The 24,974-nt window shown below is 50.4% G+C and overlaps 2 protein-coding genes and 1 long non-coding RNA gene across 6 annotated transcripts; 1 reads left to right on the forward strand and 2 right to left on the reverse strand.

Moving 5' to 3' along the window:
- Positions 1-1,580: 1,580 nt before the first annotated feature.
- On the reverse strand, positions 1,581-10,558 carry SRSF4 (serine and arginine rich splicing factor 4). Its single transcript, XM_079325453.1, has 6 exons — positions 10,363-10,558; positions 6,972-7,114; positions 5,981-6,093; positions 4,056-4,270; positions 3,160-3,243; positions 1,581-2,996 (listed from the first exon to the last, which is right to left on the reverse strand). The coding sequence occupies exons 1-6, from the start codon at positions 10,467-10,469 to the stop codon at positions 2,231-2,233; spliced, it is 1,428 nt and encodes a 475-aa protein (XP_079181579.1). The 5' UTR covers positions 10,470-10,558; the 3' UTR covers positions 1,581-2,230.
- A 1,559-nt stretch (positions 10,559-12,117) lies between these two features.
- LOC306811814 lies at positions 12,118-16,784 on the forward strand. Its single transcript, XR_013776738.1, has 3 exons — positions 12,118-12,366; positions 15,219-16,140; positions 16,552-16,784. It is a non-coding gene; the product is annotated as an uncharacterized lncRNA (long non-coding RNA).
- Positions 16,785-17,182: 398 nt separating this feature from the next.
- Positions 17,183-24,574, reverse strand: MECR (mitochondrial trans-2-enoyl-CoA reductase). Of its 4 annotated transcripts, none has more exons than XM_079325824.1 (10): positions 24,289-24,574; positions 22,964-23,061; positions 22,662-22,793; positions 21,065-21,208; positions 20,879-20,981; positions 20,586-20,688; positions 20,124-20,197; positions 19,659-19,719; positions 19,128-19,200; positions 17,183-17,975 (listed from the first exon to the last, which is right to left on the reverse strand). In XM_079325824.1, the coding sequence occupies exons 1-10, from the start codon at positions 24,477-24,479 to the stop codon at positions 17,812-17,814; spliced, it is 1,143 nt and encodes a 380-aa protein (XP_079181950.1). In that variant the 5' UTR covers positions 24,480-24,574; the 3' UTR covers positions 17,183-17,811. The 4 variants fall into 4 exon arrangements, with proteins under 4 accessions (XP_079181950.1, XP_079181952.1, XP_079181953.1 ...); XM_079325825.1 differs by lacking the exon at positions 17,183-17,975 and adding an exon at positions 18,368-18,701; XM_079325826.1 differs by lacking the exon at positions 22,662-22,793.
- Positions 24,575-24,974: the final 400 nt, after the last annotated feature.

Genomic DNA, 24,974 nt, shown 5'->3' on the forward strand with positions numbered 1-24,974 from the left:
GTGCATTCTGATATGAATATAAACATTAAGTGATGCAACAGAGCCCAAGTGAGTCGTGTGCATGGCCCTGCCCATGGAATCACTGCTGTGGGGGCACTCGCAATGCTTCACACTAATATCAGCAGTAAGATGTCCCAGAATCTGGGAAGAATGGAAAGAATGTCCATTCCCTGGGAATTTCTGCTCCAACACTCCAACCACACACATGGTGGCTGTGGAAGATGAGCCCATCCCAAGGTGTGTCCCTGCCCTGGGCAGTAAAGCCCCAGTGCTCCTGCCAAGGGTGCTGTGTCCAAACCCTGCACTGCACTCCCAGGAACCATCACTGCTCCAGGTGCTCACACATGAAGGATTTTTGGCTTTCCCTTTTCTTACTGCACGCAGTGACAACCTCCACCTCAGACAAGTTTCCCACATACCTCCCCTCCAAAGCCTTGTCCTTAGGTATTTAAGGAATGGATGCTTCTCCCAGAGGGCTCATTAAAACCTGGTTTGGTAATTTCAAATAGAGTTGCCAGACAGCAGAAACTGGAGTCACTTTTTAGTCTTCGCTTAGACCGTATAGTTTGCAGATTGTTTTAAAAGTATTTTTCAATTAATTATCCCTTATTAGCAAAGATCTTGCCTTTGCTGGTTTGCTTCTGTACTAAGATTAAGCAGCAAAAAGATTAAAAATGTCATTTTTAGAGTAAAAAAAGCAATATATATAGCTGGAAAAGGCTTTTCCTTCTGAAGAAATTAAATATCACTTCCACAGAGATTTCTCATGCTGCCGTGGTAATATGACATTTGATAAAGTCTGAGCCACTCGGCAAGCCCTGACCCCTCTCAAAGTGTGGGGAAATATTTTGTGTTGAAAGCAACTCTGATGATCTATTACCTCTTCATCTTTTTAATATGGCAGGACAAGTTCCAAATGATCAAATTATATGGAATTACTGCACCTATGAAGTGACTCTTGCTGGAGAGCCACTGCCATCAGTTGTGAGCAGTTTGGAATCAGCTAAAGGACAGTTTTAGGGGAAGCTGTAACTAACCCTTTTATTCCAGACCAAGAACTCACAAAATACATTTTGCCTTCTATTTTTCAGAATGTTGCTTGCAGGCAGAACAGGTGCTGGGGATGTCACTTCTTCATTCAAAGCCAATTGTGCAGAAGAGCTTGTGGGAAGTTCAGTTTGAGCAATTTGCAAATGGCCCAAGTCTGAATTTGGGGTATTATTCAGGAACACCTACACACCTACAAAACTTGCAAGAAGCTGCCCTCCCTTCTCCCCAGGAATGCTGGGGACAGCCACAGAACAGCTGCCACCACCCTCTGTGCTTTCAAGCCCAGAAGCACATCCTGAGCTTTTTCCTTTATGTAGGCTCCTCCCAAGCACAGGGGTTAGGAGGAAAAACTCCTGGAAAATATGCTGGAGAAATAAGTTCTTTATCTGGACTGTATTCAAAAGTTCTGCCTGCACTGAATATGACTTTCTGAATTAAGAACCTTTTCTCTGAGTGACCCTGCACAAATTCAAACTTACCCTGATCAATAGAAAATGCAGACAATCACAACACAGCACCATGTAACCAAATGTCATCAAGCAAAAATAGTCTTTATTCAAATTTCATGGAAACGGGGATCACTGTACTTTGCAAGACAGGGAAAAATAAAATAAAAAAATTTAATATAAAACAAGGATATTGTCACAATACCAGAATATGGAACTGTAGTTTTTTCCCTATAGATTACTGCAAGTACCTCTATTTTTTTTTCATTTTGACTGTGCTATTCACAACTTTGTAAGTCCAAAAAAAATGGAACAGAAGTAGTATGAAACTTAAGACTTAGCACTTCCACTAAATGGCAGACATCAAAGGGCATCAATCTAGGGCAAAGACTGTTGAATTTGTCATACCTACCTATCAGTCACCACTGCAATCCCATAAACCCACCAGGGCACAGTGCTCAATCCCTGCAAGGCTCTCCCTGGAAAACAGGGCAATCTGAGGGCTCAAGGAAGAGCTGTACGTAAAGAGAACCCTTCTATTGGATAGAAAATGAATGGAGCAGCCTCACAGCAGAGAGTGCTGCAGGGAGAGAGTGCTGCAGTCAATGACAGACAGACCATCACGTTGTTAAAATACACAGCATCGACAGGGTTTCTACTTCAATCACTTGGTTACAGCTACTAAACATGTACAAAAGACTTTCCCAACCATTCCTAGTGGGGTTGCAGCAAGGTTAGGATCTGGAGCGGGACCTTGACCGCGACCGTGACCTAGAGGCAGACCTAGACCTGGACTTGGACCGGGACCTTGGCTTTGAAACAGATTTGGACCTGGAACGAGAATCTGATTTGACATTTGGTTTGGACTTGGAAACAGACCTAGACCTGGAGCGGGATTCTGCATCCTCTCCCTCACCTTTTGCCTCTTTCTTGTCTGACTCGGATTTGAGCTGCTCCTTTTCTTTGGAGCCTGACCTGGAGCGCTCATGGCTGCCCTTCCTTCTCTTCTTGCTGCTGCTTTTGCTGTCGCGCTTGCTGCGCCTCTTGCTTTTTTCACTCTTGCTGCGGCTCCGGCTTCTACTTCTGCTGTCATCCCTGCTCCTCTTCCTACTTTTCCTTTTATCCTTGCTGTGGCTCCTGCTCCTACTCTCATCCCTGCTTTTGCTCCTGCTTCTAGCCTTGCTAATGCTCTTCTCCCTGTCTTTGCTTCTACTCTTCTCTTTGCTTCTGCTCCTCATGCTCTCCCTCGCCTCTCCCCTCTCCTTACTCCCACTCCTGCTCCTGCTCTTTCCCTTGCTGTGGCTCCTGCTCTTGGCTTTCTCATCACTGTTATGGAGAATGCCCTCAGATTTATCCTTGCTTTTGTTTCGGGATTTCTCTGCACTCCTGCTGCGGCTCCTACTTTTATCCTCTTTACTTGGAGTCCTGCTTTTTTCTTTCTGGCCTCTGCTACGGCTCTTGCTCCGACTACGACTCTTGCTTCTGGAACGGGACACAGACCTGGAAGTGCAAAAGCAACAGACAGCTCTGCTTTAGCATGGTGAGGGTTTGAGCAGAGCGTGCAGAGAACGGGAGGGATAGGAAAAAGTGTTCCTGCTGCAAATTTAACGTGATGCTTCTCACTGAAGTGAGAGCCCCCAGCTCTCCCAAGACAAAGACATACCTGGATCTGGATCTGCTCTTGGAGCGGCTGCTACTGGCACTGCGGCTCCTGCTCTTATGGGAGTGCCTGCTTCGAGAGCGAGACCTGCAATGCAAGGAACCAGCTTCATGTTAGTACCTGTCCATGGAGAGCTTGTGACCCCCCTAGGCACAACCCTGGGGGCTGAAGCACCTTTCAGCAGCCAAATGTTCAGTTACACAACACAGTCACTTAGAGCAACCTTCTCCCCACCTCTCATTCCTGCTGCCATGTCTGGCTGCAAGCAGGGTGCTAATCTGGAAGAAAAGATGCCAGTTTATTTAAGGGATAATCACTTTCCCAGTCAAATCACAGTTTGAATATGGAGAGACACTGACATAAAGCTTTGACTTTATATTTTTATTTCATAAGCAAGTTCTTCAAGGAACAGTAAAGAACAGCTTGAGTTTTCTTGCAATGAGTTCTACCCCAGAATCGAAGGGGAGAACACTTCGTGCTGCTGAAGCAGCTCTTGGTCAGATAAGGAAAGCAACAAATCTCTGAGAAACAGGGAACAGGTGGAGGTTTCCAAGCTGAGAAAGAACTGTTAGTCCTGGTGCTTGGAGCAGAACACAGTGTTCAGAACTAAAGTGTTAGAAGCACCTTCTGTTTCATTCCATGTGCATGGCTCCAGTGGCCACGCAGCTGCTCCCACAAGGAACAAGGGCTGAGTATCAGGGAAGAACAGTGACAGGTACTGAGGGAGCAGGTCCACAAATCCACCAAGTGACACACCTGAGAACACAGCCCTCATTTGCCCTGGATACCAAAACATACTCAAAAAGCTAGATCTGTTGAGAACTCCAGATATTTCCAAGGTGTTTTGGAACCCCAAAGTCTGCATCCACTCTGCAGCCTTAGATACATTACACACATACCTTGAATGGCTTCGGCTTCTGGAGTAAGAGCGGCGCCGTCTCGATCCAGGTCTGTCTTCCACTAATCTAATCTTTCTGCCATTTACTTCTGTCCCATCCAGCTTTTCAAGGGCTCTTTTCATGTCAGAATAGGATTTGAACTCAATCACACCTTCATTTTTCCTTCCTTTGTGTGCATCTGCATATGTCACTTCCCCTGCCTGACGCATATAATCCTAGGGGAAGAGGACAGAATCACCATCGCCTTGAACCCAGAGCCAGGCTTCCAGCTGACCCTGCTCACTTCTGACACGATGCTCCCTGAGCCTCTTCTATTCACAGGCATGTCAGCAAGAGTTTGACCCAAACAGCATCTGTAGTGCCAAATAACACACCATGACTTCACAGAGTTAGTGTGATTAGAACCAGGTTGACAGTTTTCAGCCAAATGATAACTTAAGGTCTCCCACTTCAAATCTTAGATCAAATATGCTCTAGACTCTTAAGTTTCAAATTATAGAAGCAATTAAAGCAGTAAAATGCTTGCTCTCTAAATCATGTTTTCAAAAATAATTGGGAAAGGTGATAAAGGTGGAACATGAAGAGGAAGAAGCCCACAGAGAAGCAGACCTCCCTTCATCCTCCACCTCATCTACACAGCGTGTTCTGCTGTCAAAAGCCCCCACAGAATTCCAAGTTCAATTCATTTCCCCACTTCATGTTTCCTGGCTTCTCTGTTTCCATCCCTAAACCCCTGTCTTTATCAGGGGTCTGTTCTGCTCTGCTTTGAGCAAGCTGCCAGGCCAGGCTATCTTTCAGCCTCTGTGGAATTTGGCTGCAGTGGAAACAGGGCACAGAACTCTGGTTTGGTTTGTCTTCAACCCAGCTTTTGAACCCATTTTAAGTACACTGAAATTCGAGCTATTCCCAAAAAAGCAGTAATGCATCCATTGGAGGATTAATCATGCCATGCTCTACTTCGGATTTTAATACCAGAAGCAAAGACAAGCTACTGATGGTGTAAAGCATTAACAACAAAGACAATGGAAGCATCTCTGTACCTACCTGAACTAGTACAAAATTGAATTACAGACCAGTTTCTACTACATCAAAGTTTGTTTAGAACAAATTTTACAGGGGTCTCAGTAAAGGTGTGTAAAGTCTCTTCCTTGAAAGAGATCCATAAGAGAAAGCATTCCAGTAACAAATGGGTTTAACCATTGTTGGTCAGTTTGATAAGGAAGCAGCAATCTTTTTGATTTGCTATTGAAAATCCTGCTCCCTGATGTGCATAATCACGAGCCAACATGCCACCTCCAGAGTACTCAGAGGTACCGTGGGCTCCACAGTGTCACTCAACACCTCCACTACCAAGAACCACCTGCCACTCCTTTGGACTTCAAAAGTAAGTTTTTGGCAGAGATTTTGCATGATTACTCATTCTGGAAGCATCCTTTCCCTGAAAGTCTCATTAAAACAGCTTTAGATGGTGTGGAAATTGCTAACAGAGACATTGCAGGAACAATGCTATTGTTTCAAACAGCTGTAGCACCTTACAAGTTGACGGGTTAAATCCAAACTGACAAGGGTAAACTCCTTTATCTACAGTGAATCCTACCCCTGGCATGATTTGAATCTGTTTTGACAGTGCTTAAGAGAAGATAAAACACACCTGTTCATTTATTAGCTGGTGCTATGGATAAAATTATTCTCCCACTGTCCAGTGCCACCAGTTCTGGAGGTGCAACTCCCAATCTCTCATGAATGGTTTAATATATGTAAATATATTCCTGTATTAAGGTGTGTGTTACTTCCAAAATCTACTCCCCATGGAATTGCTCAGGAGCTGGAGCAAAGCAGAGCTGCACACCTCTTTGCCTTGCTGAAGATGTCTTTTACCCTTTGTACTCTGGAACAGAGAGAGGGTAAGGAAAGGGGCCCCATACCTTCAGATCCTGCCAACTGCAGCGGCTTGACAAATTTTCCACAATCAATCTGTATTCTGTACGGGTTGGGGGACCGTACTTATCTCTTCCGCTTCTTCTATAACCATATCCACCTTTAGGAGGTGACAAGCAGACAGCAGAGCTTCAGCCAGGGAAACAGAGCCTCGCTCTCCATCCCGATGGAACTGCTCTGTCCCGGGCGTTCCCAAAGACATCAGAGACACCACCCAACCCCCACCCTGCCAGGCTAAACCCACCCCCCCTTACTAACACCTTACAAGGACCCAAAGCATTCAAACTGTTTTACTGCAAGCTCCTAATTAAACAAGGCACAGAACTATAATTACACTAGAATTAACATGCAATTATGTTTAATATTATTTTTAAAACAGTTTGAGATAAGAAACTAAATAAAGCCAGTTGACTAATGTTACTTACATTGCTTAAAGGCTTTCTGAATATCTGACATGAATAAAGCTTTTCAGGCACCTATTTCAGATTAATCTCATCTGTCTCTAACCCTTGGGATCCTCACCACCCAGGTCTAATGGGGAAAGCTTGCGGTCGTCACATGGCTTCTTTATTTTTTGGTCAGCCAAGGGCCACATAGGTCAAAGAGCCACTCATGGAAAGGTACCCCAAGGTCAGCAAATGGAACAGGAAGTCATCTTAGCCTCAAAGGACTCTTTCAATTAAAACATTGAGGTCTTTGTTAAATCTGTGTTAAACATCACATTGCAAATAAAAATAATTCAAATAGTTAAGCAAAATGATAATAAAAATGGTACAAGAAACTGTGTTTATTAATGTATCAATTAGAAGAGTTTAATACAACAAACAAATTAATAAATATTCAGATCAACAATTACATTTACAGTTCCAGAACACTAGTCACAACTTTATATCTCTTTCCTTTTCAATGACTTTTATAAAACAGCAGAGCAATGTTTTATTTCAAACGAGCCATGGATACAAAAGCACCAGTGCTTACTGCGTCCAGAACCGTAAGTGCTGTCGCGGCGCGGGCCCCGGGCGTGCTCCACGATCACTCTCTCCCCGCACAGATCCTTCCCGTTCAGCTCATACACAGCATCGTCTGCATCCCGCAGGTCATCAAACTCCACGAAGCCGTACCTGGGCACACGGGGGGAAGAGGCATCACTGCAAGGAACTGAGCCTGAGCTGCTGCTCAAAAGCAACTTGTGCTTTCCTGCAGTGCCCTGCAGATCAGCCTCCTGAGCCGACTGGAGGGTTCAAGGCCTGGAGCCTTAGAAAAAACCTACAAAAAATATTAAAATCCTTCTAAAACTAGGGAGAGAAATAGCAAGGCATGAAAACACATCTGCTGATTCACTGAATTGAATCTGAAGTCATTTTTCATCAACAAAATTATAAATCGTGTGAGAGTGTAATGGCTGAATTCATTTATGTTAGCAAGAGATTACTATTATGGCGTAATCTTTGATTAAATCAAGGGTGTTATCTATCTTTTTAAAGGTAGAAGTTAAAAACCCCAACCATTAAAGGTGAACACTACCCCACACACACCAAAAAAACACAGAATCACAGCACTGTTCAGGTTGGAAAAGCCCTCCAAGATCAGGGAGTCCAACCATGACCTTAAGAGATGGCCTTAGCCATCCCTGGAAGTGTCCAAGGCCAGGCTGGATGGGGCTCAGAGCAACCTGGGACAGGGGGGTGGAGAAGGATGGGCTTTGAGGTCCTCTCCCACCCAAACCACTTTGGAAACCATCTTTGGAAAGCAAACACTGATTTTAAACTGAGGTAGAGGGAAGGATGGAAGTTTGAAGCTTTGACCTGTGTTCTTCAATTCACTGCAGAAGTTACATCCCTCTGTTCTCCAGGTATTAGGATGAAACCTTGAATTCTTCAGAGCTGCCCAGAGCAATGTAGGCAGGTAAGTACAGGAGTAGAACTAGTTTGTTTTTTTTTCTTAGAGGCATCACAAGTAGCTTTTAGTGTGTTCACAGGTAAGATAAAAAGGAGGCTGAAAAGTCTAATTTTCTGGTCACTTCATACATTCACTACACATACAGAGCTGTGACTGTCAGTGCAGCTCTGAGCAGGAAAGAGTATGAAAACTAAGAGCACACAATTAAAAACTGCAGCTTGAAATGGAGAATCCTACATGACCCACATTTTTCATTTCCCCATCCTTCCCTCAGGTAATAATTGCTTTAAGCCATTGAATTTCAAGCTCAAATTACAGCTAGTGAGCCCCAGCTAAGCTTTGAGAGCTCTGTGCTATCACTTTGCATTCCATTGTCCCCCTCCAGCCTTCCAGTTCTGCTGCTGAAACACACAGTGGAGGATCCACCAAGGAGAACCCCCAGATTTCCAGAAATAACTTCAAGAATCTCTCCAGTCAAACACTATGCAGAAAGTTTCAATTGTCTCCTGGGGAATACCAGAAACAAGCCATGGAGGAAAGCTCAGGAGAGCACAGATCAGCCCAGGTCTTCCCAAGCACAGACACAAAACATGACTGCTCAAGTTCCATTTTTGACAAGGAATTTAACTGCAAACCTGTTAAAAGACTTCAAAATACAAAACTAAAAAGACACTTAAATTTACTTAAAAATAGAAAGGCAAGTCCCTTTTCCACATCAGCCACATAACTCAGCAGTTCCACAACTGTCAAGAAAGTTTAGCTGGCTCCCTGCCCCCACCCCCATCATGTACAAAACAGAAATACTGAATTTGGATTTAACTCAGCAACAGGAAAACTGACCCTCCCCAAACACTACCAAAGATACACAGCAGGACTAGAAAGCAGCAGCCTCAGATATTTCAGCTAATCTTCAACGACACCTGAGGCTGTGTGGGTTAAAACACTGACACATGAACAATTGTTTGCTCTAATAATGGATTTTATTATCTTATAAACCTGTTAAATGTCCACCTGCCAGCACAAACAGCATTAAAACTTAATGAACCTCTTTCACCTTAATGCTCAAGGACTTACTTGAACAAGAAATTCTTCTCCACTTCTGAGGTGTAATAAATACCTGTCTCTCCTGGTCATATAATGATAAATCCATATTTCATTCAGCCTTCCTAAGGAAGACTTCAAGCTGGGTTTCTTGCAAAAAGCAAAGGCACCAGCACTCATGAGGCTTTGGGTGTTGGGGAAAAACCCACCAAAAATGGCAATTTGCTTTTTCTTCAAAAATCCACACTTGTATGTCTTGGCCAAGCCCTGGTGGAACAGGATCCAACCCCTGCAGATGCAGTGAGGGCTCAGCTGCTGGAACAGCACAGGTGAGAAGACAGAGGTATGGTGGGTTTGTGGGGACAGAACAGACCCCTAGAGGCTCTGGGAGCAGCTCTGCACCCCATATTCAAAACAATGGTGTTTTTCTGGGGAGTGGTTATCTTGGGGTGCAGCCTGGCTCACCCGTGAGTGCTTGCCCTGAGGTGCAGAGGGGCTGGGGTCCCCTCAGGGGACACCCCCTCCCTGCAGGAGGTGGGGCAGGCCATAGACGAGCTGGCCCCTAAGAACTGAGGCAGGATATGGCCGTGCTACCCCCCGATTGTCACTGAAACCCAGGCGCCCCGCCTTGCAAAAAGAAGAAACCCAGCCACCCATCCGGGCCCGCCCCAAAGGGGCAGCTGCAGGTGTCCTGCATTCACTCCAAAAAACCGGGAACCCAACTGCCCAGCCTCCCTCATCCCCACCAAAAGGAGAGTCCCGGCATCTGCCTCTCCTCAACAGAGCCCCAGCCATCCTGCCTCCCCCAAAAGAGACCCAGATGTCATGTCCCCCCTAGAAAAGGAGAACCCAGGCATCCTGCCCCCCACCCCAACAGGGAACCCGAGCATCCTGCTTCCCCCAATGGGGCAGCCCAGGCCTCTTGCTCGCCCTTCCCAGGGGGGTCCAGGCAACCTGTCCCCCTCCCGGAATGGGGAACTCAGGCGTCCTGCGCCTCAGAAAACGGGGAACCAACACATCCTGCCCCCTCCCCCACAAAAGGAGAAACCCAGACCTTCTATGCCTCCCCAAAAAAAGGAACCTAAGCAAACTGCCCTTTCCCAATAAAAGCCCAGCCATCCTCTCCTCCCCCGCAAAAAGGGGGACCCAGCCGCCCCGTCCCTCTTCCAATGGAAGTTCAAGCATCCTGCCGACTCCCGAAAAGAGAACCCAATATGCCACCCCAATAAAGGCCGAGGCTTGGCACCTCCCCACCAGGGGGGAGCCCGAGCTCCCTGCCCCTCTCATCCCCACCCAAGGGAGTTGCCCCAGCCGTCCTGTCCCCAGCACTGCCCAGAGCGCCCCGGCGGCCTCTTCTCCCGCGGCCCCGCCAAGGGCCTCAGGCGCCCGGGCCCTCTCCTCGCGGCGGCGGGCCGGAGCCCGCGCTCACCCGTTCTTGAGATCCACCTCCAGGATCTTGCCGTAGCCCTTGAAGAAGCGCTCCACGTCGCGCTCCCGGGCCTGGTAGCTGAGGCGGCCGATGTAGACCCGCGGCATCGCGGGGCCGGGGCTGCGCCCGGAGGGCGTGAGGGGCCCGAGGGCCGCGCGGCCGCCTGACGTCACGGCGGCGCGCGGGCAGCGATGCGGGGCAACGTCATCGCGCGCCACGCCCCTCGCGCGGGCTGGCTCTTAAAGGGGCCACGCCCCGTGTGGGCCCCACCACCTGCGGAGATGGTACCCGTTCCCCTTGGACAGCATGGATCGATCCCCCCTTTCCCACGTGCGAAGCCCTAATGGGCGTTCCCGTGTGTCTGATGTGCAGGGCAGTGTGGCATCCCCCTTCCCGTGCTCAGGGGGCTTGTGGGGTCCCCTTTCCCCATGTGTATTGGGGTGTATTGGGGTCTGCCTTCCCATGGTGGTCCCGTTTCCCATGGAGAGGATGCATCGATCCCCCTTTCCCACATGCAGGGCACTAATGAGGGTGCCGAGGTGCCTGTGGAGAGCCCCGGGGAGTGGCCTGCTCCCAAAATGCTGGATCCTGATGGGATCCCGAAGGCGGGCAGGGATGGGGGTCCCAGATCCCCATGCTCGGGGTGCCCATGGCATTCCCCATCCGTGGCCAGACTTGGCTGTTCCTCATTCCCTCTGGTGAGCAGCAACATCCCTCTTGCTGAACTCTAAATGTCAGTTTGGGGGAATTTTATCCTTTTGGTTGAGACGTCAGATGTCTAAATCACACCAAATCTCAACAAAGGCTCTTGGAACTTTCCAGCATTAGCAGCCGCCCTCCTAAAAAAACCCCACAACCACCTCCAAAATGATTAATACTGTGTAGGTGCAACATCAGCAGCTGGATTTCCAACTATGATCCTGCTCATTTAACAAGGAGAAATAAATAAATTTATTTATTCCTTTGTGCCCGGGTATAGGAGTGAGAGGCCGGAACATTTTGTGAAAGAATTCCCCAAAGTATGCTGGATTTTATTACTGAGCCAAATAAACAATGGGGGATAAAAGCTTTGCATTAATTTTTCTGTTTTATGTCATGTTTAATAGTGCTTGTAATGATCCATAGGTTCTTTTTTTGCTTTTTTTCCCACTTTATCCATTGATCAGGAAGCATGGAGGCATAGGATGGGGCTCTGCCTCCAATGCTAGCACGGGGAAGGAAAATGCACAATACTGGGGGATTTATTAGGGATGGAGGAGGAGAAGGGTGACACTGGCACAGAGTCCATCCTGAGGCACTCCTCTCTGCCAAGGGAGATCTCAGTGTGAGGGGATTTAGGGGGGATGAAATGGCTTTGACACATCCATTTAGTTTCCAGCATGGCACTGGGGTTTAATTTCAGAGAGTTCTGCTCTTCCAGGCGCACATACAGCTGACAGTGCTCCCTCCAACCCTGAGCAACATTCCTGCCCCGCTCTTCTGCTCACCCCATGGGGCTCAGAAAATTCCCCAAATGAAGGTACACCCTCCTGGGCTGTCCCCACACCCTCCCTGTGCAGGGGAATGACACTGCCATGTCCCAGTGAGGAGTGGTCTCCCCAGGCCTGCCACAGCCCCACCAACTCAGCCAGGGCTGCAGGATGAACGGCAGAAGAGCCTTCAGCTGTCATGACCGGCCCCTCACAATTCCTCAGTCCAACACACAATTCCATGGCCGCAGTCCTCCTAATCAGAGTGTGTTGGGAACAGGGCACACAGGTGGGAGAAACTCCAATGAGGCCCCTGGGTCATGTTCTGAAGGTTCCGAGCAAAGAAATTTCAAGGAACCCAGCCCAAGGGAAGCTATTTCCATTGCAAGATGTGTTTTGGGGAACATTTCCCCTATAATTCATCCTATGGAGCAGCACGGAGAGCCAGCTGGGATCCCAGAGCACCGCCCAGGAACAGGGACAGTCCCAGCAGGAGCAGCTCTGTGGTCACCACACAGCGGGGCTACTCCAGAGCGTGCTGGCTTCATGTGCTCGGGAACGGTGGATTCCCCTCAGGGCAGGCACCATGAGCCCGGGCAGTGGGAGGGACTCTCCCGCCCCTGGCAGCTTCCCCTATGAGCCGCTGGCACCAATCAGAGAGCTGGTTTGGTGATGGACAGCTCGGGAAACCAATGGAAGGTTATTTCGCTTTCACAAATCACAGTAGACCAAGTTAACTCCTCCCTCTTTCGGCTTCCGGCATCCGGAGGTGCGGGGGTTCTCTGGCAGGGGCCCGGCCCGGCACCCCGGCACCGGCTCTGCGGGGATCCCGGCCCGGCACCGGCTCTGCGGGAATCCCGGCTCGGCACTGCCTTTGCAGGAAGCCCCTAGGCCGGCCCCAGTTGGCTCGGGGGGCCGTGGCTCGGCCGCATGGCACCCGGCCACGTGGCCCCCGGCCCCCCGACCGCAAGGCTCCGGGCAGCCTCGGCCCTGGCCTGGTGGCCCCCGGCTCCTCATGGCCCCGGCACTGGCTGCATGTTGTTTCTTCACGATCTGGCTACAATTTTAACTTCTTAATGCTTGGATGAGATTCTCGATCTCCTGAGCTCCCTATCTAAGGCATGGAGATTCTCGATCTCCTGAGCTCCCTATCTAAGGCATGTTGACTACAGAAGTCGGCAGAATAAAGATAAAGTTCCTGATGGGAAAAGATTGAAAAGATGCACCTGATAAGTAGCTGAAAACCTTTATTTTGTGGGGCGATGAGGGGATTGTGACTTCACTAAAATTCCTTTAAACTGTGAAATATACTTGGGGAAGATGGGTGCTTGAGATGAAGACTTTTTTTTTGCCTCGGGAAATTGAGCTCTCCGTTTTGTGACTGGAATATGAACAGAGACATTTGATAGAGAAGGAGATGAAGAGAATTTTGTTTTTCAGCAGCCTGCCTTTAAAAGTACCCCATGTGTGCATTGTAACCCATAACATGGCTCTGGAAGGACTGTGGGAATGAGAGGAAAATTCATAGTTTTGTAGGTCCTGGGCAGATGCAGACTGTGAAGGTGAAGACACCTCCTAAGTCTAAAGCAGAAAAAGAAACTTTTCTCTTTTAAGTGTGTTTTTGGTTGTTTTGACTGGCTCCTCTCCTTGCTTCCCCCGTGCAGCTCCGGCCCCTCCCCTGGGCTGTTTTATCTAGGCTGGTGTTTTCTGGCTGGCTGCTGCTGTGCCTCGGTTCTTGGGCTGTCTTGCTCTCTGCCGTTTGCTCAGCTGCCCCCCCCCCCCCCCGGCTACTTTAGCCGCCTTTCCCCCCCCAGCTGTTTTGGCTGCGCCCCTGTTTTGGCTCGTCTTGTGCTCTCTTTGGTTTGTTTTGGGCTCGCTTTAGCTTGTCTTGGGCTTGCTTTGGCCTGCTCCCAGCTGCCCCTCCCCCTCTCTCCCTTCTCCCTGCTCCAGGGATTTGCACCGACTCCAGAGGATGAGGATCTGGACTTAGGGAACCACTGCTGGGTATCGGCTCGGAAGGCTCTGCCGCCCTCCCCAGCGAGGACCGGCCGGGTTTGTCTCATCTGGGTCTGAGCTGGGGAGTGTTTATTTTGTATTTTTGTTATTAAAAAAGTTTTTTCCATTTTCCCCTAAAGAACAATTCCTTCCGAGCTCAGTGAAGGAAGGAATTGTAAAAAAAGGCGGGGGGGTGGGGGGGGTGGGGGGGGCTTTGGAGCTCTTTTTCCCCAAATTTGTCCTAAACTTGGACATATTATTTTTGGTGCCCCATGTGAGGAAAACTCACAACCTTGGCGTTATCAGCACCAGAAAAAGTGGAAAAAACTTTTATCTAATAATATGTTGTTTTCAGCTGTTGGTATGGCTACGTCTCTTAAGTCCATAATATCTTTTGTTGTGGGAGCCTGTTTGTATGTCGGCTTGTTAGGTTTCTTTGAAGTTTTAATACCTTTGTGGTCATTGGGTTTGTTTACTTATGCAGAGATAGCTCCGGTGTTGTCTTTAATACGTAGTTTTTGTATGAAAGGGATATTAACAAAAATACTCACCGGGCTTGGCTTGGTTGCAACGGCATACTGGAGATTTTTAAGAATGTTGGAATCTGCTTCAGGAATGTATAAATCATGGTTTGTGTTATTTATCAGAGGAGAAGCAGGCAAAGAAGATTTCCTGCCTTTATTTCCTTTCCTGTCCTCTGAATCAGTTACCTCTTTATTAGAAAACATTCAGATCTCCCTGAATATTAAGGAAACCATCTTTATGGCAATTAATTTAGTAAATCTTTGTTGCACCATTTGCAGTTTATATAGAATGAAGGCTGAGATTTCTAAAGGGGCTGGGAAGACTCCTGATTTAGGAGTCAAGCTTGGCAGGAGGAATCTTGAGTGGAATGGCAAATGGGAGAAAATGGGCCAGATTTTAAAGGAATTTTCTGACCCCATAATCTGGGAATTCCCAACTGAAAAGATTCGGGATCCAATCGAGGTTGCAAGATACTTAAAAGGGAAGTGCCAGGATGGTTCTAAAGAGAAAAGGATTATTACAGTGAGCTGGGCCCTGGCACATGCATATTGCACCCTGCTAGGCACTATAGAGCAGGAGACAGAGGAAAGTGAACAGGGAGATAAATTATCAGAACTGAAATTATTATTTGGGCGAATAACTGACTGAAGTTTTCTCTGTATGTTGTTGGTAAGAAATGTGGAATGAAGGGAGGAGGGAATAATCTAGGAATCTTATTCTGATTTTTTTTTTTTTTTGTGTTAATAATAAATTTCTTCTTGTACTTTTTGAAGTTTTAAGCCTGTGTTGTCATTACTCCTAAATCCTATCTCAGAAGGAAATTAAATATTTAAAATTGGCAAACCCAAGTCACACCGTGACACAGAGGAATTCATACAGGCATTTCTGCATGGGGGAGAAGGTGCTCAAGTGAAAAACCTCAGTTCTGGGGCACTTGGATGCCCAATGCTGTTCCCTTCCTTATCCCCCTGCTGGCACAGCTCCCAGGGGCACTGGGACACAGCACTGCCTGGCAGGACATTCCACATGGAAATACAGCTGGAGTCACCTCTGGGGTCAAACAACTCTCTGGGATGATTTCCCAGAGGGTTTTGGGGTTATTTCTGCATCTCCCACCTCCTGCTGCCAGGAGACGGGTGTCATGCTGTGATGTCACTGTGATGGAACAGAGGCTGGAGAATTTCCCAGGCAGCTGGAGCTACGGAACTCCATCCTGCTGACTGCCAGGACCAAGAAGCTGGTTGGAGGCAGCCAAGCTGTGGTCAAATAAGTCAAAATGGAGCTATCTTCACAGGAGACATCCTGTGCTTTTGACCTGGAGGATCCAGCTTGGTGGGTGACTTCAGCTTCTCCTCACCATCCCGGAGATGATATGCAACCATCTTGGAATGCTGCCACTGGACCCCCTGCAGACAAAAATGTCCTTGAAGGTTGGCCTAATGAATCCTGGGACCCCAACATGAAATTTAGCTCCTTGGAGATCTCTGCTAGCACCAAACCTTTGGCTGACTCTTTCCTTGAGAAGCTTTGGGAGATCCTGAACAACCAGAGCTTCAAATCAATCTGGTGGGGCAATGATGGGAATTGCATTATCATCGGAGAAAAGCTCTTCAGGAAGGAAGTGCTAGGTAGGAGGGAGCCCCAGAAGATCTTTGAAATGGAGTCCATGAGAGGCTTCCTTGTCCAGCTCATGTTCCATGGATTCCGCAGACTGGAAGGGGATTCTCCCCTGCTGACCTCCATGGAGGAGCTCCGAGCAGTAGCAGCAGCTGGGTCTGCACTAGGAAAGGTATGTCAGCTCCTCTTGACTCAGAGATTCCTTGGGACATTCAGAGGGAGGTTCAAGTTACAACTAAAATATGCCTAGACAAGGCTGGAGACTGACAGGAGCAAACAGCTTCGTTTTGTCATGGGGTTAGTTACTCTGGACATGCTGAGGGGCCTGAAAACTAGCAGGCATTGGGTTTCTTCAGCAGTTTTCTGGCTTTTGAAAACCCTACACTTCTCTGCTCCCAATGCTCAAAACATGAGGGTTGTTGTAACTTAACAAAGCTCTGTCCTCACACTTTTCTTAGCCGAAGACTGAGATGTGAAACGCGAGTCCTTTAAACCCCCATTTCTCCTTTCTCATGCCAATGCCTGGCTCTCTCGGATTTCTTCCTCCTCCTCACAGCAAACAACCTTTCTTTGCCTTTTCCAGCTGCTGTTCTACTCCAACCCCTTTTTCACGAGGGATGACCCGCCCCGTGTCCAGAGGGGTGTGCAGGGTGCTGGGGAAAGCAGAAATCCCCCAGCTGTGCCCCATCCAGGCACTGAGATCCTGGCAAAGCTCCCAAGGAGAAGGTGGGATGCTCAGCCGGCATCGAGAGCGGAGGAGGAGGATGAGGACACACAGACATCCACGAGCAGCAGCTGCACAGTGCCCAGGGCGGGCACAGGGCCACGGACAGGCCGTGCCAGGCCCCCGCCATGCAAACGGCCCTGCAGACACAGCCCCGCCGGCTCCCAGCCGGCAGCTCCTGCTCCGGCCGCCCCTCCTGCCCCACACGGGCCCCTCACACTTTAGGCACTGCCCACACCCTGCTCTGGGCAGCCCAGCCCAGGGGCTGAGCCGCCCCTGCCCTGCCCTCCGTGGTTTGCGGTGGCCGTGCTGGGACCAGGGCCAGGGGCTGGCCACGCTCCGGCCCGCGGCCGCTGCCCCAGCTGCAGCCGCACGGCCAGCGCTGCCGGACCTTGGCCAGAGCTGCACCAGCAAGAGGGACCATAGGGAGCTTGTGGGGCCGTAGAGGCAGAAGTGCAGCACAGGAGGAAGCAAGAACACACTGTTGGTTGTTCTCAATAATAAATCTTTTCACATTGCTCTGCAGTGTCCCAGTCACTGTCCCACACCTGGGAAGGAGGCCTTCAGGGACACTGAGGGTCTGGCTCCAGTGTTTGATGGCCACAGACTCTGGCCCTTGCAGTACCCTTGGCAAAACCCAGCCAGGGGTGACCCAGGCACCTCCAGGAGCTGCAGCAGCACCTAGGGCTACTCCAACCACAGCACCCCTCATCATCTGGGGCAGTCCATGCCCCTCCCTTCTCATTCTTGTAGCAGGCCTGGAGGCAGTGTGGCTGCAGGGAGATGACTTGGGCTTCCCTGCTCATACCACATTGCAGCAGGGATAACTACAGACCTGCCAGCCCCAAAAGCACATGTAAGGGGGAACTGCTGCTCTTTTCACACCCTGGGCTGAGCGAGCCATAATTTGGGCTCCCAGACTCCCCCAGCTCCACTGAGATGCAGCCTCACTCCAGCAGCACTTCCACACAAAGCTGGAGAGACTTTCAAAACTTTCAGTGGGCACCCAAAATGTGAAAAACAAAGGAAAAAAGAAATTAAATGGATCTGGAGAGTCTTTCCCCCCCTCAAGTCTGCGGACAAGCATGTGGAACAGGACAGGGCTCCAGAAGATGCAGGTCAGAGGAGGAGAATCTGCTTGGAGGACACGAAGGGCTTCATGCAGTCCTGCAGCGCTGCCCTGTAGTGCTGCAGCGGGAGCTCAGTGCAGGCTGGTGCTGTCAGCTGGCCCCGGCGGATCAGCTGGCACAGCGCCTCCATCATCGCAGCCACGCTCTCCTGGTCTGCACGGGAAGCAGGGAGCTCTCACTGTGCCATGCAGGGCCATCCCCACCCTGGGAACATCTGCCTGAGGCACACAGGCTCCCTGGGTGTGCCCCCTGCTCAGGCATGTGGGATGAGGGCAGAGCCCCCAGCATGGTCCTTGCCTGAGCCCAGCACCAGTGTCTCAGCACCCTGGTGATACCTTAAGCTTTAGCTTTCATATTTTCCAGATTCTGTACTGCATTAGTATATAACTCTGAACTTCATATGAAGTGTTACCCAGTTCTCTTCACAGTTTAGTTAGACAAAACAATCCTTTTTCAGCCTGAGAACCAAGGACACTGCTACAGCTTATAATAATAATATAAACAATATAAATAATAATATATAAAATAACATATAAATAGTATAATCAACAGGGAATTGAGAAGAACAATCTGGGAGGATGGGACTGCATTACATGGAGTTGTAATTGAACAATTAATGCCAATATGTAAATGGACCAAAACTTATAAAATTGTGAAAATGTGTGACTCATTGTCCATCTTGGGTGTAGCCTCAGCTGGGCTACTGTACTACCCAAGGTGAATCCTTTGAAGGCTTTTTAATAAATACCTATCTATTCCTTTAACACTGTCTAGCCCCTGCTCCAGGTAGCCTCTCAAAGCATCACTGGGACAAGCAGAGACAGCTCCATGAGTGGGAGTGCAGATGGTACTGGGTGGGGTTTGGCTGTGCCCCCACACCTGGCAGGGACACAGCTCCTCAGACCCCAGGTCAGTTCCCCCCAGCTCAGTTCCCTCAGCCCCCAGCTCAGTTCCCTCAGCCACCCCAGCTCAGGTCCCTCAGTTCCCTCAGCCCCCTCAGCTCAGTCCCCTCAGCCCCCAGCTCAGGTCCCTCAGTACCCCCCAGCTCAGTTCCCTCAGCCCCCCCAGCTCAGTCCCCTCAGCCCCCCCAGCTCAGTTTCCTTTCACCCCCCCAGCTCAGGTCCCTCAGCCCCCCCAGCTCAGTTTCCTTTCACCCCCCCAGCTCAGTTTCCTTTCACCCCCCCCAGCTCAGGTCCCTCAGCCCCCCCAGCTCAGTTCCCTCAGCCCCCCCAGCTCAGTTTCCTTTCACCCCACAGCTCAGTCCCCTCAGCCCCCCCAGCTCAGTCCCCTCAGCCCCTGGCTCACCCTGTGCGTGCTCCTTCCTCCACTGTGTCATCCAGAAGCCGCGGAGCCGCACATCACGGAAGATGAAGGCGCTCTGTGGAGAGGGAATGTGTGACACGTGTGTGTCCTCCTGGTACCCAGTGACATTCCTATGTCCCCTTGTGCATCCCATGTCCCCTCACACAGGCAGTGACACACGTGTGTCCCCTCCCAGCATGACAGTGGCAGTAAGGCCCCTCATTGGAGCTCCCATGTATAAGCCAGTGATGCAGAGAGGCGACTCTGAGGCGTGGAGTCAGGGCAGGTTTGATGCTCAGCACTTGTGGGGTCATTTCCCCAATGGAATTTTTAGGCAGCCCAAACCATCTGTATAAAAAGCCAAGAGTCCAGAAGTGGGACACAGTCTGTCCTGTGATGGACCCCATTAGGCAAATGATAAAGGCTGGAGGGTCTCAATCTGCAGCTGGGGAGAGCCAGGTGCCCACAGTACCAAGGGGATGGGGACACACAGTGGAGCACAGGGGACTAAGGAGGGGCATCCCCAGTACTCACCACAGGCACCATCACAGGCTGCTTTGCCATCCCCCCGTAGGTGACCATGGTCCCCTTGGGCCTGCAGTAGGAAAGGGATATTGGGTTAGGTGGTCCCAAAAGTGAAGCTCTGAGTTGTCACTTCCTCCTCTCCCATCCCCAAACCCCCTGGGGCTGTCCTTGCACCCAGGGCTCACCAGTTACCCCCCAGATCCCACTTTACAGGCTCTCCTCTTGCTTCCATGCACCACTAGCTGATTTTGCAGCTCAGCACACCAGTTACACCTTGCCAGGACCTGGGGGACCTTCATAACTTGGACCCCAGCTGCCCCCAGCCACCAGCACTGTGAGACTTTAAATCACTGTTGTTATCCAAAAACACTTTTCCATTCATCTTCCCTCTCCAAAAGTTCAACAGACTCCAGAGCAGGACCCTCTACTGCCAGTTTCTGTCCCCAAGCTTGTGCCCAACCCAGCCAAACTTACTGCAGATGCCGCAGCATCTCCGTGGTGCTTTTGCCTCCAACACAGTTCAGGGCAAGCTTGGGCCTTGGGATGCTCTGCAAGAGTTTACAACAAAGGTTCCCAAACTTGATGGCTCCTTTAGGTGAGGGGAGCACTGTTCTTGACAAAGCGTCTCCATTAACCTCAACATTTACCTGAGGGCTGCTAAGAGTTATAGAGCTAAAAATCTGTCAGAATCAAGGAGCATTTCAATCCCCTGCAGGAAGACACCTTCAGCTAGACCAGGCTGCTTCAAGCCCAGTCTAATTGGAACCAAAATCTGTGATCCTTCCCTTGGGGCAGCAGCAAAATCCCTCCACTCCCGGGGCTAAATCCTGATCTGGAAAGGAATCTGTCCTTCCCACCGCCCCTGCATTTCTCCCCAGTACTGAACAGCAGTGACAGCCCTGGACCATCTCTCCAGTGGGATCAGCATTGAGGTACCTTAAATATATCTTTCATCTCTGGCTTTCTCAGCATCTCCTCTGTGATGACGTGGTCAGCACCCAGGGCCATCAGCCTCTCCACCAGCTTTGGGAGATCAGGTCTGGGGTAGGAAAAAGGAGATTAAAAAAGAGGACTAGATGAGCCAGGAAGCAGAGTTCCACCTTCTCCCTCCTTCTGCTCTGGCATTGAGAGGGCACAACAGGGAAGAGGCTGGAGGAGCCAACAGGAGAAAATTCTGAGTTGGATGAGCAGATCCAGCTCCCAAACTTGCTCCTCCCCAGGGGACCCACCTGTTCCTCACCACGTTGATGCTCTTGATGCCGGAGGCCCTGGCGATCTGGATGACGGCCTGACCCACACCACTGTTAGCAGCATTCTGGATGATGGAGTCACCTGGAGGTGAACAAACCCAGATTCCCCCTGCAGAGGCAGCCAGGAGATGCGTGTGGAGCTGCTCCCTCGTGGCAGGGCCATACCGGGCACCAGGCTCTCGAAGTCGGCCAGCATACGGAACGCTGTGCAGGGGTTGACGCTCAGAGTGGCAGCACAAAGCACTGGGATGTCACTCGGCACCTTCAGCAGCATCTCCTCAGGGAAAACCCCCCGTGTCCGCCACGTCCCTGGGCACGGCAGCACCATGTGCACAGCCACAGCAGGGGGGAGAAAGCAAAGGAAAACCATCAGCTCACAGCACAGCCTTGGCACCAGCAGCACTGAGCACTGGGAACCAGCTGCACTCTGAGAGGGAATTATGGAATGGGCTCCCATATGGGTAGAGTCAGAATGCCCCAAGAGGCAAGGAATGGATTCCTCGCTGCCTGCCAAAATTTATCACCCAGCACAGCCTAATCATTTCCCAGAGGGATAATGGGACTGGGGCTCCCCAGCTATGTGTGCTGAGATAATGGAAATACTCTCCCTCCTATAGATGAGCCCATATATTCTAAGCCAATTTCGTCAGCTTTACTCCCTCTACGCTTATATCCAATTTAACCTTCCACCATCTATTTACAGTGTTTTTATGCTTAAAAATACCCCATTTGGCTCTTAACTCCATCGTTTTCCTTCTCTCATTTAGCAAAAAGCCTTTTAAGAAGAAATAGGCAAAGAACAAGCTGTGACACTAAACCACAACCAACAAATATTAGGCCATTTGCATTTTGGAGGAGCACAGGAGACATTCGTTGGGAAATAAATTCCCACACTCTCCCAGTGAGAAAACTACAGTGAGAAGCCACCACGAGCTTGCCCATGTGAAATGTTTTGTCCCAGGTCTTTAGGGAAGCTCTAAGCTGATGGGACAAAACATGGTTGTTTCCAGAGAAACACAGATTGCTGCAATGCTTTATAATGGCACAGACATCCCATAATAGGTCTATGCTACACAAAAGAAGATTATTGCTAAATTTAAGTTTGGCACTAGCAAAGGCATTGCCACTGCCCCTATTCCAGGTGTTCTAGAGTGCATGCTAAGTCATGTGCACAGAAGCCACTTCCCTGGGGACCCTCAACCTTCCTGAGAGCCTTCCTGTGTCTGTGGAAGATGAGCAGCATCACTTGCTGGGGCTGGGGAGCAGGAACTGAGCTCGCTTTAAGAAAATTACATTTAAAATAAAATTAAAATATATCAATAAATTAAAAATAAAAACAGGTGGTGAAAATAAACCAAGACACAAACAGGTAAGACATAACTCCATCAGTTATCCCAACTGTCTCACTATGATTGGTCTTACATGGCAATAAACGGGTTCCAACTCCTGCTTCCCTCGCCCAGCATTCCCTAGGGGAGCTTTGTTGCCCATTTTGATTCCCTCCCATCAGGTGTAATTGCTGTAAGTGACAGGGCTCATGGCTCTATCCACACCCTACAAAGATGGTGCTTTGGAGAGCTGTGCTTTTACTCTGGAGCCCCCAAAATCCCCCCAGCAGCTCATATAGGAGCACAACCATGAGTTTGTTCTCTGGGCAAGCCTGGGCACCTCCCAGGGGCTCCAGCACCTCAAAAATCCCCTGGGAATATGCTCTGCAGCAGGGGGGTGAGCGAGGACCCAGCAGTGCCAAGGATGAACTCACCAAGGCCAGCATCTGCAGGGATGACCCAGTCCCCGGGTTTGAGAGCCGCCACGCGCCGCCCGACCTCCAGCACCTCCCCGACACCTTCATTCCCTCCCACGGCCGGCAGCGGCGACAGCAGCGGGTAGGTCCCTGTAGGGAAGCTGGAGGTGAGCTGGGGACCCCACCCCCAGCACCCCTGCACCAGGAGCCACGTCTGAACCCTCCAAGACAGGAACCGGGGTTGATGATCCTCGTGGGTCCCTTCCACCTCGGAGCATCCTGCAAGAACTAATGCACAAAGTATTAATGCAACACATCACCTTGGATCATGTTGATGTCGGCGGGATTGATGGGGGCTGCCAACATCTTGACGTGAACATCGCAGTCCCCCAACTTGGGCTCTTCCAGATCCTTCAGTCTGAACAGGGAGACACAAAGGAAAAGGGCATTAACACCAGTTTCTCTCTGTGGCTGAAGCTGGAGGGTACCTGTATCACTTACATACCCCATCTAAATTAATAGCACCATATGTCCCCTCCTATTAAAAAATCAGATTTATGTTAGACAGAAGGACAGATTTTTGGAGAAGGCTGCTAAAAGCCATCCAAAACAATCCCGTATCACCAACCCCAGTGGTGCCCATTAAACTTGATTAACTCAGCAGGTTGCGTAAAAAAAGCCGCTGTTTTGGCTGGGGAATTTACAGTTTGTCCTGCCCTGCTCAAGCATTATGGGAACCTGTGATATTTCTGGAAATTTTCTGTGAAAAAGGAGAAATCACAACGCACAAAGCAAGACCGGTATTGCACAAACAATGGGGTGATAACAGGAAATCTCAGGAAGTGGAAGTGGTGACAAGCATCATTGCAGAACTAAATGATCATTTGGAAAAGCAACAGTCTTTCTCAAAAAAAACAGGGGCTTAGTGTCTGGATGTACCTGCATAATGTATGAGCATGAACTGAGCTGGTTCAAGAGGTGCAGCAAAACATCACAGTCTCCATCTGTGAAAAAACAGCCTAAACTCCACTAAACTATGACTTTCTCTTTCCCAAAATTTTTGATGCTGAGCATCAGCAGCTGTCCCAAAAAATGCCTGTGATGCTGCTTTGGTCCCTGAACTGGAATCTCAAAAAGAAGCCCCATCAATGGGATGCAACCCAGGATGAAGTTGGGGTGCAGCGATGCTGGGGCCCGGACCTTCCTGTCGTACCCCAAATTAAGGAAGAATGGGCTTTTTGAGAAAAACACGAGGTTTAAGGCAAATACAAGGAGCAGCAGCAGGAAGCTGAGGGATATGGAGGTGCCACCCCCAGCATCCACCTCTGAGACCATGGCACCAGGAAAACATTGGAGAATACCAGGGTCCTCCTGTCCCGCTCTGTGTTCGGGGAGCTGCACCCCATCCCCACCCTCTACACCCGGGGTGGGCAAGTCCTGACCCCCCTGCACGGCACCCCTGAAGCAGCCCTGCAGCACCCCAAAACATCACCTGCACCCCCACCCCTCTCTGCACCCCACTCCAGATCTCAGCCCAGTTGCGCCCCCGCAGCCTTGGCCCTACACCTGCACCCCCTCCCTGCAATGCTCCCCCAAATTCACCCCCACCCCATTCCTGCAATGCACCCCCGCGTCCCCCCCTTACTGCACGACCGCTGCGGGCTCCCCGTGCCGCTCATAGAGCAGCCCGAGCGGAGCGGTGTCCGCCGGGGCCGATCGCGCCCGCACCGGGGGGCTCCGAACCGGGGGGGTCCGAACCGGGGGGGTCCGAACCGAGGAGTTCAGCACTTGGGGGGTCCGCGCCCCGCGCAGCACCCGCGCTGCCGCCCGCTGCATTCGGCCCGCTCGGCTGAACTCGGCCCCGCTCGGCTGAACTCGGCACTTGTCGGCACTCCTCGGCTGAGCCCGGCGCTGCCGCCGGTGACGCTCAGCTTGGCCCCGCCCCACAGACCCCGCCCCCCTGGCCTTAAAGCGGCTCGGCTGCTCCTGCGCTGAGCGGCCGGGGCTGAGCCGGGACTAATTGAGCCGGGACTCACCGACTGAGCCGGGACTCACCGACTGAGCCGGGACTTGATTTGCGGGGACTCACTGAGCGGGGACTCGGCGGGGCCCTGCCTCCCGCTGCTTTGTCCCCAAAACGCTCTGGAATTATAACTGTGTCCGTGTCGGCGCAGCCCAGCTGTCTGTGCCATGGGCACGGAAGTATCGTGGTCCACGTGGTCACTGGATCATGGAATCGTTTAGAGTGGAAAACTCCTCCAGGATCATCCCTGCTGTGTCCGGGGCCTGGTTGGACGGGGCTTGGAGCACCCTGGGGTAGTGGAAGTGTCC

The sequence above is a fragment of the Erithacus rubecula genome (genome assembly GCF_903797595.1).
Source record: "Erithacus rubecula genome assembly, chromosome: 23".
In the NCBI taxonomy this organism is placed as follows: domain Eukaryota; kingdom Metazoa; phylum Chordata; class Aves; order Passeriformes; family Muscicapidae; genus Erithacus; species Erithacus rubecula.